We start from the raw sequence: 14,462 nt of genomic DNA, 5'->3' as shown, positions 1-14,462 counted from the left end.
GCCGCGGGTGTACAAGTGGCGGCGCTCTGTCGCGTTCGCCGCTGCCTCGAAGCAGGGCTGGGGCGGCGGGTCGGAAGAGCGCCGCTCTCCTGCGGAAGGGAATGTTGTGTGGCTGTTCCTCCGACAGGTGCGAACACACCGCGAGCCTATGGCACACGCTCTCTCTCCCCTCCCTGGCAGTTTCCGCATCCGGCGGGGGAAAAGGAAACGCAGCCGAATAAAAACAGGCGCCGACACAGAAGCGCGCAACGACGACACAGAAGCTTGAGCTGATTTCGGCCACCGCCTACCCCTTGATCCACATCCTCCTGTGGCCGTTGTTCACTCTGCACCCACCACTGGGATGTCACTTCCTTCACGCAATAATAATGCTAATTAATTCTTGTGGGCTCGACAGGGCAAACCACACGGAACGTCTATTCGACAGCTCACGCTGCGCAGTAACCACGTTGCGATCGCAGCCCACTGCGTATTTTCATAGGTAACTACGCGGTTCAAATTAGAGCCGGGAATACAACGCTACAACCCCTCCTCTCCCGCCACCCCCCTTAAAAAATATTGTCGGGCATGCGTAGCACGTGGTTCCCCCTTTAAATATCCAGCCTAGCATTCCTGGTAAGTACCAAGCACACAGCGTTGAAAAAAAAAAAAAAAAGAAAGAAAAAGAAAACAAGTGCACCCCGAAAAGTGGACACATTTAAGAATGTCGAGTGAAGTACGTGTGTGTGCGAGTGCGGCGCCGCACTGAGACGAACCGCACGGCTGTACGGAGACAGCGCGCAGCAGCAACGCCGCCTGTGCCAGATAAGGTCACAACCTTCTGGAGGAAGTCTCCATCATACAGCGTCGGACATCGACGCTCTCCCTACACAGCGTCCCAGCTCTACAACCACGCGCGCTCACAGAAAAGGCGCACGGCACGTGGCGTGCGTCAAGTTAAACGGGCCGCTACGAACGTCAACGTAAACGTACGTAACGCAGACGTGCTAGAAAACAAAGCATCCTGAGGTGAAGAACAAATATGAGCCGTACTTGAGCGAGAACAGCGTCCAGCATTGGGACGCTACTTCAGCAGCGAGCCGCGTCGCGTGCTCGGCTCGCCACTTTTGAACCGCACGTGGGCTAGGAGATCTGAACACAGCAGCGCGTGAACCCGGCTCACGTTTCGTATAGAGGAAGGAGCATAAACCGGCGAACTGTTGTTGGCACACAATGACGTCGTTGAATTTGCGCTGAGGAAAGCGCGCAAGCAAATGCACACCCCCCCCCCCTCCCCCCACCCCACCCACGCGCGCGTAGAAACAAGAAAAGCGAAGGCTATATCAGATATAGAAATAATTCCATGTGCTGCGCAGTTCGTTTGCTTCACCAATGCCCGCCCGCACGCACGACCTTCAGCCGAAAGCTGTGCGCATGTCCTCACATTTGAACCGGCGACACGGAACGATCGCACGAAGCAGCTTGCCTGGCATGCGTTAGAACTGGCATCCACTGATTACTCCCGACGCTTTTGCCATTAGAGTGTGAACCGTTCACGCAAGCGTGCGCATACGGTGAACATAGACAGAAACATTAAATAAAAATTCCGCCGCGTTGCTCAAGCGCTTAACGGGGTTGAAGGAACCCGGTGGGCAAAACAGAAAAAAGAGAGAAGCTGGGGCAATGGAAGCGGGTCCCTTTCGGCTGGCGGTTCCTTCCGACGGTCCAGCAGGCTCCCTTCAGGCGCCTAAAAGAGGCCTTTCTTTTTTTCCTTACGCTTCTCCTTCCCGTCGAGTTGTCTGCGAAAACACAAGCAGGGGGGAAGGGAAACAGGGTTGCTTCAAGTCAGTAACACTTCAGGTGCCCAGCTTCGTCGTCGCGAGCCACCTGTGCGGCGACCAGGAAACAAGCTGCCTTTACTCACTTTCAGTCTTGCAGCAACTCTAACAATTATGCACTAGCTCAATTCTAACATTCCACTATGCCTTTTTGTGCTGCACGGCATCTTCGACATAAACAATTTCCACTTACAGCGCAAGCCAATTAACTCTCCCTTCAACTTTCACTAGCTTGCTCACCATGTTTTATAAATAAGACTGACAATCACACACAATGCACTACGATCTTTCTGGGAATGACACGAGCTGAATGCAATATTTTTCAAGTAAAAGGAAACAGGGTTGACTAATAATAACGAATAATAATGAAAAGCTTGAGATCCACTGTGTAACAGCAAACTGTCCAACATTTTAAACTTTAGAACTTGCAAACTCAAGCACGTAGTGTTTTCCACATCACTTGGCACCGCCAACACAGTTGTGCCTACTCTCGCAGTAAGCAAGTTCAGACCCGCAAGTTCTTACATCAGGCAAGAATGGCGGTACATGTGCAAGCTCTCCCTGCATGTATCTCCTTGCAGTGTGAGTGCCACTATCTTATTCATACACTCAGTCAAGTTAAGCTTGCCTGCAGGGTTTCACATAGGGTCTTTCATGGCAGTGGCATAACTCAGCAGGAGATGCGTTAAGATAAATATTGTTTCATACCATAGCTTTCGAAAGTCACAAAATGTTGGAGCAACCATACATTTGATGTAATGTCACCCCAATTATTTTGATGTGTTCTGTGCACATATTGACATGTGCACAGTATACAAAAAATAAATTCCGACTTTTGGCATATTTCTAGAGAAAACTGAAGCCCTAATGAAAACTCAAAGACCATCAGTACCAAGACTTGAAATTTAGCTGTGGCAATCGTAGTGGCTGCCAAACAAGAGCAGAGCTCAAAAGGAAGTTCAGGTTTCCATTACTAAAGACACATGTAATATACAGCAATGCTCTCATGTGAAGGTTGTACAAAAACTGATCAACCTTCCTCTTGCCCCAGGATGTTCTAGTCAGTAACTGGAACAGACCAATATTTTTGCTAGCGCCCCAAATTTATTAAAGGGAAAACAAATTCACATTTGAAATTTCAGCTTTACATTACCAAATCAATTTATTTTTCAAGGCATATACATTTTGGCAATGGGTACCTGGGTAAAAAGCTCCTCAAGTCATCTTAAATAAGGCAAGGCCAACCCAAAGAAACGTTTCCAACAACATCCAAATGAGCAAAACTTAACATTTCAATATGATGATCTTTCAATGACTATATGCAATGGTGAAATGCAAGAGCGACATATAAATATGTTGATTTTAAAACTTTCAGTGGCAAATGCCCTTTCTAGACCAAGCTTCTTCACACACCAGTCACTGAACTTTCATTACTTCCTTTTAACTGCAATAAATGATTGCTGACCACTGCTCATGCATGGATTGGATAGCAAAACCATGCCCAAGCCATAACACAAAATAGTCATTACAATATGGACAGATTCTGCATGATCATGATGCAACAAGGCCAACATGAGAGCTGGCTACTATTTTAGATCACGAACAAGAACCATAGGACAAATTTATTGCTTTTTGACCCTAAGGCATGAGCCAAGTGTAGCCTTTCCCAAGTGTATGAGGTGAAATTCAGGCCTAGGGAGCTACAATTTAATAATGACAACAGAATATAACATTGCCTAAGGCATGTGCTCCTAAGGCCCAGGTCCAACATGACAGAACAGCGCCTACGGTAATGTTATTTAATGTTGTGAATAAATAAGCCGCTAAGGCAAGTGTGACCTTCACAGGTTTTTTTTTTTTTTTTTTTTTTATCATTAGTGGCGAATTACAAGCTAGAACAGCTATAATTTATTCACAAAAACATGAAATAAAAGTGCCCTTGGATGATGCAGTTATGAAGTAGGTTGAGGATATAGGTTTCCTTTTGCCACATTCCTCATTTATGGATTCAAGCAAAACTTTACTTGCTCACGTCAGTAGATATTCACAAAGCTGTTCATACTTTAGAACGCTTCATGACTGGCTGGTACTTTCATTTAGCTGGCTATCATGAGCCTGCTTCACAAGCAAATTGTTTTGTTAGCCCTTCTACTGCTAGTGAGTATAGTCATGAGGCCAAGTGTCTGGAAATCGCTGAAAAATTTGGTACTATTGGTCATTTCCTTTGGTACAGAAAGAGTGATGTGGCCCACAATGCATATGGGTTACAAGTTGTAGACTGTAAACTGATTGAAACCATGGGGACAAACGTGCATACAAAGGTACTACTGATTGAAATGCGCTGTTTCTCTATGCATTCTCATTTTTAACAGAATAGAAAACTTGTATCAAACTGAGAATGTGTGCATTTTCTGGTAGGATTACTTATCAATTTTTTTTAACCCTTTTACTCATTCATCAGTTTTTTAACCTCAATTCTTTCATTCCTCACAGACTTCACACTTTTAATTATTAATCATAGGCTCTGTGTGCTCTTCATAAAAATACGAGCTCCCAGACTTTGCTAGTCCTGATAAAAAAAATTCCAGTACTGTTCTTCAACTTCAGCCAATGGAAAGGAGAGAGAGAGGGAGAGATACATTTAGTGAAAGCAACTGCAACCCTGTACGCTATGCAAATGATTTCAACAGGTTCTTGGTAACATTTAACACAACTAGGTGGCCGAAAAGCATAGCAATTTATGATGCTACAGCACTAATGAAGCCAACAGTAAGTTCTTTTCTTAATAACACCCAGAACTAGGCAGAGGGGATACAGAAACTATCACTTACACAGTCATTTATTCGACAATCACCCCAGAGTGCCAAACTTAGTGCTATAAATATTATTTGATTACCTCCCTCTTATCTAAACTTGGTGCATGCGAATGGCATATAAAATTTATCATAGCTCTCTGTAGCTTCATCTTGACATCAACTGAGAATGAAAGGTAGGAGCACAGCACGCTTCACATAAAGCTTTTTATCTGAGCCTCTAGCTAAACACAGTGAATGAACTATGCTGACGGTATTAACTAGCTCGTGAAATAAAATAAATGTGTGGACTATATGTGGAGTGGTCAAGGTCTCTCAAAACAGGTTTATGCCATTAACTACCGACAAGAGAGGCACTGTCCATTTACGAAGTAAACAAAAGAGGAGCTATAGGTAAACCTTAATGCAAGTCAAAATGAGGGCTGCCTAGGGGCTAGAATTAGAAAACAATGCAAATAATCAAAATGGAAACAAATGCATATATGCAATTTTCAGGAGCGAGGACATACAGGATATGAGCATCAAAACTGAAGGAGAGCATGCACAGAGGAAGCATCACTTGCTGCCTAGTAAGAATACCATAAGAAAACATGCAAACATGCAGCCAATATTTCAAGCTGTAGCATACTGAACTTCCCTAGTGATCAGCCACAGGACCCCATATTACCTGAGCTCCAGCGCTTTGGTGCATGTCTCAATTCAGTGGTGACACACATACAATTTCGTTTCACATAAGACCCTGTCATTACTTTTTAAGATCGTTTTTGTTCCCAACAGAACATAAACTATAAAACAAAACTCAACATAAGATAATCAACAAAATAAAAAATAACTTTTTGGTATTTGAAAGCCCACCAAAGGTAGTACTGGCAATGCAAAGAATGATGCAACACATTATCAGGAACATATTACAGTTGATACCAATATGCGTGCTATAGCTGAAGCAATGGGCAACATCTAGCAAGAAAGGTAACGTCACCTTTCTTTGTTAGAAAATAAAACATTTAACACAACACACTGATATCAATGTGCTAGTTTGCCTTGCTAAACACCACTTATGGTCGATATGCAGCTCTAAGTTCTTACTCTGCAGACCACAGTCACGATTAACGGCGACAGCATACTAGCAGTCCCCACTTCAAACTATTAGAACAATCAACCGAAAGGCTACCAGACTAAGGCCACTTAGTGAGATCAGGCTCTTGCTTCAACTGAATATTAGTTTGCAGAAGCAAAGATGTGTGCGTAATCTTAGGCATGTTTCTTGATGACCACTGGCATATATAAGTTGTGCAGGTGATTGTGCTGAATCTCCCACTTAGTAGTAAAGAGCATTCATATTATGTGGTAGACAAAGTTGTTACATGGTGCAATCCAAAGGCACATGTGCAAGCTGAGAAGGTATTGGCTTTCCTGACACCTTTCATCTGTAGTGCGTGTTGTGCTGCTCACAAATCCATTCTAAAGTAACAGTACAGAATGTCACGTTCAAGGAATAGCTCATTCTCTAGTGTGAGCTGTTCTTTTCTTTCAGTGGAATGCACAGACTATACTAGTTCCTCGTATCACATACAACTTGTCACAGCTATAACAACCAACCCATACAGTTCTTGTGCTTACTACTTAGTTAAGATAGTAGACTTTGGAAACATGCAGGTAATAATCAGGTCACACATTACCTATCTCACCTTTCTTTTCCAACACTGACAAAACCAACAAACTTATAGCTGAAATGCTGGTTCACAACTAATATGTGTTGGACTAGGAATAAACAATGTGCTCCTTGGTCATGCTTATCACAAAATCATGTCCTAATTACTGTTATGTACAATTTTTAAAATATAAATACTTTAAGCTACAACAAAAGCAGAGAGAAAAGGTATGAAAGCTACTAGCATTTCTTCTGGAGGGAAAGAAATAAGTTCAAGCTCCAACACACTACCCAATGCATAAAATGCTTGAGAACAAGTCACTAATATGCAAACCTTATGGGCTGATAAACAAGACACACAAAACTTGAACATACTATATAATCAACAGTAATGGGAATAAAATATGTAACAATGCAACAAAGGATGAAAAACAAAAATAAAGTAACAACAATGTGTGAAGCATGTGTGCACTAAAAAACAGTTGTGACCAGATCATTTAGCTCAAAATGACAAGGATGTGCTGCCACTGAAATAAGGGCTAGTGTTATTTACAATGCAGACTTGAATAACCACAGCTCAACTGCAACATGTAATGAAGACTGCAACATGGGGGAAAATGTCCAACCTTGACATAATGCCGCAGAAAGTGCAAAGAAAATAAAACATGCATGAAGTTCTTGTCATAAATATCATGTGCATGATCCTCTGTTGAATAGCACTGCAAGTTATGCAGGCATGTTTTTTCCCATTTTTTGGCTGGCATGGAGGGCAGTGGCACAGAACACAAAATAAAATGCGGAATTGTGATAAGTGTCATGACTGTCATAATGAAATGATGAAAGCACAATCAAAGAGGCGCCTTTCAAGAGATGCAAGAGATGTAAAAATAAAAATTAATATTGTGGACAAGAGTGAGTGAACCTGCATGCCTGAGAAAGTATGCAAACAGTGTTTCTACAGGGTGTTTGAAAGACACCAAAAGGAGCCAACAAAATCAGAAGCAGTAATCTTGCACATGTCATTAAGCATTCACACACCTTTGAAAAATCATCACAGAAGTGAAGAACTCAAGTAAAACACGTAACACTGACAGAAAAATGATAACTTGATAGTGTGCTGCATACACAGAAAAATAAGCGCAAAAAAAAGAGAAGGATGTGCTGGTCCATTGAACTCTCAGTGTGACGCAAGAAACTATAGCCGGCCAAAGGCAAGGTGGGTGCCGAGGTGACGGCAGAGGGGTGGTAGTAGGGGCGTGCATCACTCTACATCTGCTTGCAGTTCTTTCGGACGGGCGCAGCATACTGCATGCATTTGCGGCTACTGAAGTGGTCCTCAGAGACAGAACGGCGCAATCTGAAAGAGCCCAACAACATCGACAAGGGCCACTGTACAACCAGGCATTGTCACAAGCTGCTTCCTCTGCACTTGAATGTGCTGTTCATAAGAGTGCACAATTTCAGATGCAAGTGCTAATCCCCTCCTGTCAATGATTAGTGCTTGGGCATCATTTGCCACAAACTGAGGTTGGTAGCAACGAACTGTATTTCAGCAAGCGACTAGTCCATAAGCTGCAAAGTATGCAGTGAGTATGGGCCCTGTTTTGGCTGCTGTAGTGTGTTTGTGATACCCGAGCCTTCCCGGTCGCATATTTTTGGGATCCAAGTTTGCAGAGAAAACAAGTGTTTTGACCTTTGGTTGACTATAGATATGCATTCCTGATGTGTTAAAATATTAGAAGCATCTCCTGCGTCGAGCTCCCATATGTAGCTTTCTCGTGCATTTGAGAGTTAAATTCAATTATCAATGAATGTTTTCACTGCATAGACAAACTGGTGCTAGCAAGAGGGTCCCACCTATTTGCAGGCTATTGAAACTTGCGATTCTCTTTGTTAACCACTAAATTTAGTGGGCTGTTCTAGAGGGAAGAACCGAAAGTGTCTCGAGAGTTCTATGTGTACACATTAAATGGGCCTACAGAGATGGGCGAAAAAATTGCAAGAAAAAGGGTTCTCTGCAGTGATCCAAAAATATTATTTGGACCAGGGTGGACAATTATATTTTTTGTGGTGCTCCTTCATCAAAATGTCAGCTACAAAAGAAACGCGTAGCATTCAGAAGTGCACATCGCCGAAAGAAGTAAAAAAAGCATTGTCTATTTTTAGACGTACATTTCAGTTAAACAAGATAACCGCAATAAGGGTTTCGATGTGTAGTTAAACATAGTGACTGACAGTAAAAAAAAAGCTCAACGATGTGGAAATGCTGACAAGGTTTTTATAGATGGTGTTTCTGTTGTGAAGTATTGAGTGTGCATTGCTAAGCCCTACAAAGTGAGCATGAAAGATCAATATCAACATGTGCTCATAAAAGTTCAACATTTTCAATAATGAAAGCAAGAAAAGCATAAAAAAAGGACTGCAAGCATTAGGCGAGAGTCACAAGGTGTGCAATGCTCTATAAAATAAACCTAAATGTATGCTGCCGCAATATCCAGCGCCACATATGCTAAAAGCTTGAAGAGCTTCAAAGAATGGGAAAGTGTACTTCTAAAGGCAAAAATGAAAGTGGCTGAGCATTTCACGATTTGAAGGGTTAGGCATAAAAGACACGGAGAGGTATGAAAAGGACTACACTAACTCATCTTGTATCTGTGTCTCATATGCCAAACCTTCCAAATCATCACCGTGTACACATTATCCTGTTTAACCATGTCTTTTCTTTTAACCCAGTGCAGCTTGCCATCACAACAATAGCTCAGTTCCCTGATCTAACTGATTGAATCATCAGGAATAAGGAGGGCATTTCCGTGCGAAAAAAACAAAAACAAAAGACCAATCTCGAATGAAAGAAGCTGAGAGTCGTGAAGAGGCCACTGTACCTTAGACGAAGGCACCAAGATGTACAGAGTATTCAAGCTAAATCCAGAAACATAAGGCTCAGAATATGTAACCGAAACTGATATGTTCACATGAAAGCTGCTACAAAAGTACATTACTTCAATATGTAAGGCATTCGAAATAGCTTACAGGAGTAACCCAAGTTCCTCAAGCTTGAACCAGAAGATTGTGCAAGCGCGCCTAATGTGCTGCTCATTCATGAGCAGTTTTATGCGAGCCTTGTGGGCATTTTTGGTAGTATTTAATGCATTTTGACGCAATAGTGTTAAGGGCCATGTGTCACAAAAAATCCGGCGTCGGCGTGAGGCGTCCACGGCCAAGAAAATCATCCCGAACCACACAGGCCCTCCGCGTGGCGCAGATGAACTAATTAATTTTTCAAAGTAAAATGCGACAGAAAAATTGTAAAATACGACCCAACTACAACCTACAGGTATGATAGCGTTGGAATGTAATTTGAATATACAAGAAAACGCAGAAACTCAAACACAAACCCCTCTTCCAGCACTTCTGCCATACCAACAGTGGCGCGCCGGGGTAGGTTACTTGCAAAAACACCATCCAGATGGCGCTTGCCTCCTCGGCAGTGGCACGCGGAGGCGAAGGTGCAGAAAAAAGAAAGCTGCAGTTACCGGGGAGCCTTTGAATGCTATCGCGTTCCACTCTTAAAGGTGAAGCTTAAGTGTCCTCCAAATTTTGTCCATGCTTTCTTTTTTTCTTACTGCATCTTGTGACAATTGGCTGCATTTGTAGTCACAGCTTGGTGGCACCTTGAAGTCAAAAGACCAGCACATGAGCACATTCTAATGAAGCCAGCCTTCGTTGTTCCTGCCTTGTAATCTGGACACAAGTCCTGCAAGAACATGTAAATTCCAGCAGCCACCTCCTCCACCAAGATGTTCAGGACAGTTCTGAGCATGCTGATGTAACTTCATCATTCAGGCTAGGCAAAATCACTTGTGTACAGAAAACGATCATCAGCATTGACTGGAACGTAGTCGTCGTGTTCCGAAGCTGGCTCGTAGGTACCCCTCGGGTTGCGCTCATGCTCGTGCTCGGCACGCGCTTGTGCCACTGCTCCCGCGCCCTTCGTTGTCGTCTTCTTCCACAACTGGCTGCGTTGCCGCTCATCATTCCAGCGTAGAATTTCACTTCTCTTCTGTCGTCATAATGGGGAGGCCGCGTTTACGGGGGTAAGAGCCATTCATTGTCTTACCTATGGACAGATTTAATTTTGAAGCAATTTAATTTTGAAGAATCGCATGCGGCAATGGCAGGCGAATGCTGCTAACCACGCCGCCGAGCAAACTCGAGACATCGAACACAAGCGACAACGGCAGACTGCAGGCACATACCGTCAGTGATGATTTTCTCTCCGTTGCAGCCGAACATGTGTGTAACCTCGTAATCGAGAAATACTTTACTGAACCCTCAGGATTAACCTAGTGATAAACACTGGGGCTACACGTTTCAGCTTCGCTGGTTAACCATCTTCACGGAGTGGAAGAGCCGATGAATTTTCTTCTTAATTTGGCAAATGCAAAATTTTAAAGCAAGCACTTAATTTCCAACAAGCCCTAATGTTCACCACAATTAGTAGCACAATTTTTATGTTATCTCACGGCTCCCTCATTTGTCCTGAAACTTTAGATTGCCAGCATGTTCTCAAAGGTACATATGCTTCTTGTGCATTGTGTCCCCCAGACAGACCAAGCAATTCTCTCACAGCGCTTCTATACAGCCTCGAAATGGGCGCATGCAAGCAATACCAAAAGGCAGGATTTCCCAGAAAGCCCCCATCCAATTAACATTAATGCTTTCCCCCATTTCCTCTTAATTGTTTGCACACTGCGACATTTGGTTCTTCAGATAGAGGTGCACTTATGCTATCGTACCTTTGTATGTTTTCGAGCACTTGCAGTCACAATAAGAGCTTCACCACAAAACCTCACTAGTTCAGAATCATTTAGCCACATACTGACTTATTTAGGACAAGCCTCAAAGAGCAGTTAAGTATGAAGCACCTCATAAGATACAACTGTGCGAGTATCCATAGGTCGCTACGATCATCACTAGGCAGGGCGAAGAAGAAATAAATAAATAAATGTGAGGGGAGACTCGTCTTCTTTTTTTTTTTTTTGTTACTTGCATTTGTGTAGTGTACACGGCATGCATGTAGCACACACCTAGGATGGAACATATGCCACGCAGTTCTTTTATTATAATTCATTGGTAGGCCAGCTGTGTTAAAAATGCTGTAGAAGCCATCAGCTAGAATTAAATGTAATTCAAGATATGAGTGTGAACAGTGAGCTAGCCGACTGTGTCACAACAGTGAAGTCCATTGGAACCAATCAGCCTGAGTGAGCACATGTGTATAAGTTACCTGAGAAAATCAAATCAAATTTTACAGACGTAAGGTGCCCGTTTATACAGTAAATTTCTTGGGTCTATTTTTTGTAAATTGTGAACTTTAACGGAGGATCAAATGCAACCTCTACAATGCTTGGCAGTGTGTGTGCTCCCTAAGCCTGGAGTGCCTAGGTTGCTCTGCGGCATAGTTCACAGGCATATGCACATTGTTTCATTTACATAGATTGCAAATTGGGAATGTAATGTTCCTAAACTGCACGTTAGGTAACGAGGGACATTGTAATGGAGGGCTCCAGAGTAACTTTGGTCACCTGGGGTTCTTTATCATCCATCTAAATCCAAGTACTACGAGTGTTTTTGCAATTTCATTCCCATCAGAACGCAGCTGCTCCGGCTGGGAATCGAGCCTGCCACCTCGTGTTCAGCAGCAGAATGCATAGCCACTAAGCCACCATGGTGGGTCATTTACATAGCTTAACAACATGCTGCTGGGCAAGCTGGTGCACTGCTGACGCACCAAGTAGCCCAGTAGTATTTCATTAGTGAGCCAGGCTGGACCCGATTTTGGCGAATCTGAGTCATATAAGCTATAAACACAATTCGTGAGAGTGTGTGAGTGAGGTTCGGTTCATTTTGCCAATCCATATCCACCATATAAGCACTGCACATTACAGAACATCCACTCTTACACCAACGATGGTGCACGGGCTAGCTTGCAGTGTAGGAACTAAATGTGGGCACGAGTATTTTTCTCTGCCATCGTGCTGCCGACGTCATTTTCTATTTCACAAGATGTGGTTCTCTTTACCACTGTCATTTAAAACCTTATCGGCTTTGGAAGCATTACGATTACTGGAAAGAACAGAAACCTACTACTGAATGATGTGCCATGCTACATTGATCTCTAGGGGAGGTTTTCACTCCCAATAACCCTTAGGATCAAAGGCATGCTTAAATATAATTCGTGAGTTTTGTTTTTGACTGATGCCGGTCTTGCGAATTTTCTCTTGTTTTCGTGCCTGAGCCCAATCAGAAACTCATCCAATAACTGTGTCTAGTTTGATGTGTTTGAAAATGGCTTTGGAATAAATTAGCGAGGGCTGAAAACTAACCCATGTTAAAGGGATACAGACAGAAAATCTGAAAATTTCACGAAAATGCTGAAAATGAATCCTCAGTGTGTGATTACACCAAAACGAAGTAGTCACTTAGCTCATTTTTGAGCCGATGGCTTTATTTTTGGCGTTTTTGCGAGCGCGCGCCTCGCCGCCCGACCCGCGGGAGTTGCAAGGCGTGACGTCACGACACCCTCGTCTGATAGCCGGCCGGCCGCGGTCATTCGAAGCGCGCCAATGCCGCCATCCCGAGCATGGATTCGAGTTCTGGTGCATCTACCATCGATGAGTACAGTCTGAAGATGAGGACCATTCCAACTTGGCAAGAAATATTACCGCTTACGGTTACGAGCCTTCCGCGTCAAGCGACGAAGAAGAGCAGGTGGCCGTGGAAGTCCCGGTCAGGTTTTTGCGAACCGTAGCACGAAGATTTCGCTCTGCACGAGACACTTATGCAAGAATTATTGGTCATTTCCTGGTGTAAATTTTCGATAGTGGCGTAATCATGTTCCTGCCGAAGATTTACACTAGCAGCGAAGTAGACTACACTTGGTTACTGCAATATTAGCTGTTTTTTCCTGTTTGAGCTCTGCGCCACCAGGTGGCAGCACCATACAGGCCGCTCACGTTTACGGCTCCCCCCGAACGCCCGCGTTTACCCGATTACCCGACAAGCTAAAGCTCTCTAATAGGCAGGTATCCAAAGCTTACGCACCTTCTCGTCTCTGGGAAACGTGTGCGACGGCGTGTCACGACCGACGATGCTGTTATAACAGCAATGTCTGAGCATTTCCTTCCAGCGCGATGAACGCGTCAATACCAAGCGACGACCGCGGGAAGGCGCATGTAAGACGCACCACCTGCGTGGATAATGTTTCGGACAGACCACATGCGAAGATCGCCGAAAGGGGTGAAACAAACGCTGCAAGGGACCGACACCCCGGGAAACACTGCGACGGCTGTGGCCGACCTTGGCCGCAGGTGGGTGTTATGACGACAAATTTCAGCTGCTGCCGGCGGCCGCTTGGAGGCAAGGTGCAACAGAAAATTGCAAAAAAAAAAGATGTTTCTCGTTCTTTTTTTCAAAGCAGCCTGTTGTATTCGTCATTTTCAACAGTTCAACCTTTGTTCCGACGCAAAAAACCACCCGCCAACTTTTGTGTCCGTATCCCTTTAAGGATAGATAGCATACAGATTCTGGATGCAAGTTAGATACTCTGAACCTTCTGCTAGGTTGTATGTGCCAGTTCCCAAGTAACTCTATATACAGTGTAGACCACTTATAACGTAAGCCGCCAGAGTTGCGAATATCCGCATTATAAGCGGTACCGCACTATAACCAAAGCAACAATTTTCAAGGCCTGCACATATGAAAAACATGTGCATCGAGCCGCCACGCGTAAGCGACAGTCGAGGAATGCGGCTAGAACGTTTGCATTCAATGTACAGTGGAATCTCGTTAATTCGAAATAATTCACGCAGCGGCGCCTCCGACCGGCATTGCTCCGGCACCGCCATAGAGTAAAAGCTTAAGAGAGACCCCTCAATCTCGCGTGCGAACTAAAAAAATATTACAAAAAAAAAAAAAAAAATGCGGCGGAAGTTTCAACCTCTCTCAAATGGCAAGGTCGCCGATTCTGCGTTGCGCTGGAAGATGCGTGTACGTGCAGACGTCTCAGCCACGCTACTGTAGCCACGCGTAGAAAATGGCAGTGAATCCTTCTTTCTCCTTTATGCTTCCTCTACTTTCTAGTCACGTGTTGACCTTGCACGCTGCGGCTACGGCACAGAG

The 14,462-nt window shown here is 43.9% G+C and overlaps 1 protein-coding gene across 3 annotated transcripts in view; it reads right to left on the bottom strand.

Annotated features, from left to right (window-relative positions):
- Positions 1–1,271: 1,271 nt before the first annotated feature.
- LOC119433396 (septin-7-like) overlaps positions 1,272–14,462 on the bottom strand; it is a 95,499-nt gene continuing 82,308 nt past the window's right edge. For 2 of the 3 annotated variants that reach the window (XM_037700591.2, XM_049671579.1), the window contains exon 12: positions 2,961–7,638. In XM_037700591.2, the coding sequence (XP_037556519.1) occupies positions 7,548–7,638 (91 nt within the window). In that variant the 3' untranslated portion in view covers positions 2,961–7,547. Of the gene's footprint in view, positions 1,779–2,960; positions 7,639–14,462 lie in introns of those variants that run through there. The other variant, XM_049671583.1, reaches the window with a different exon arrangement.

This window comes from Dermacentor silvarum, chromosome 1 (genome assembly GCF_013339745.2).
Source record: "Dermacentor silvarum isolate Dsil-2018 chromosome 1, BIME_Dsil_1.4, whole genome shotgun sequence".
Taxonomy (NCBI): Eukaryota; Metazoa; Arthropoda; class Arachnida; order Ixodida; family Ixodidae; genus Dermacentor; species Dermacentor silvarum.
This window is presented reverse-complemented; position numbering and strand designations above follow the sequence as displayed.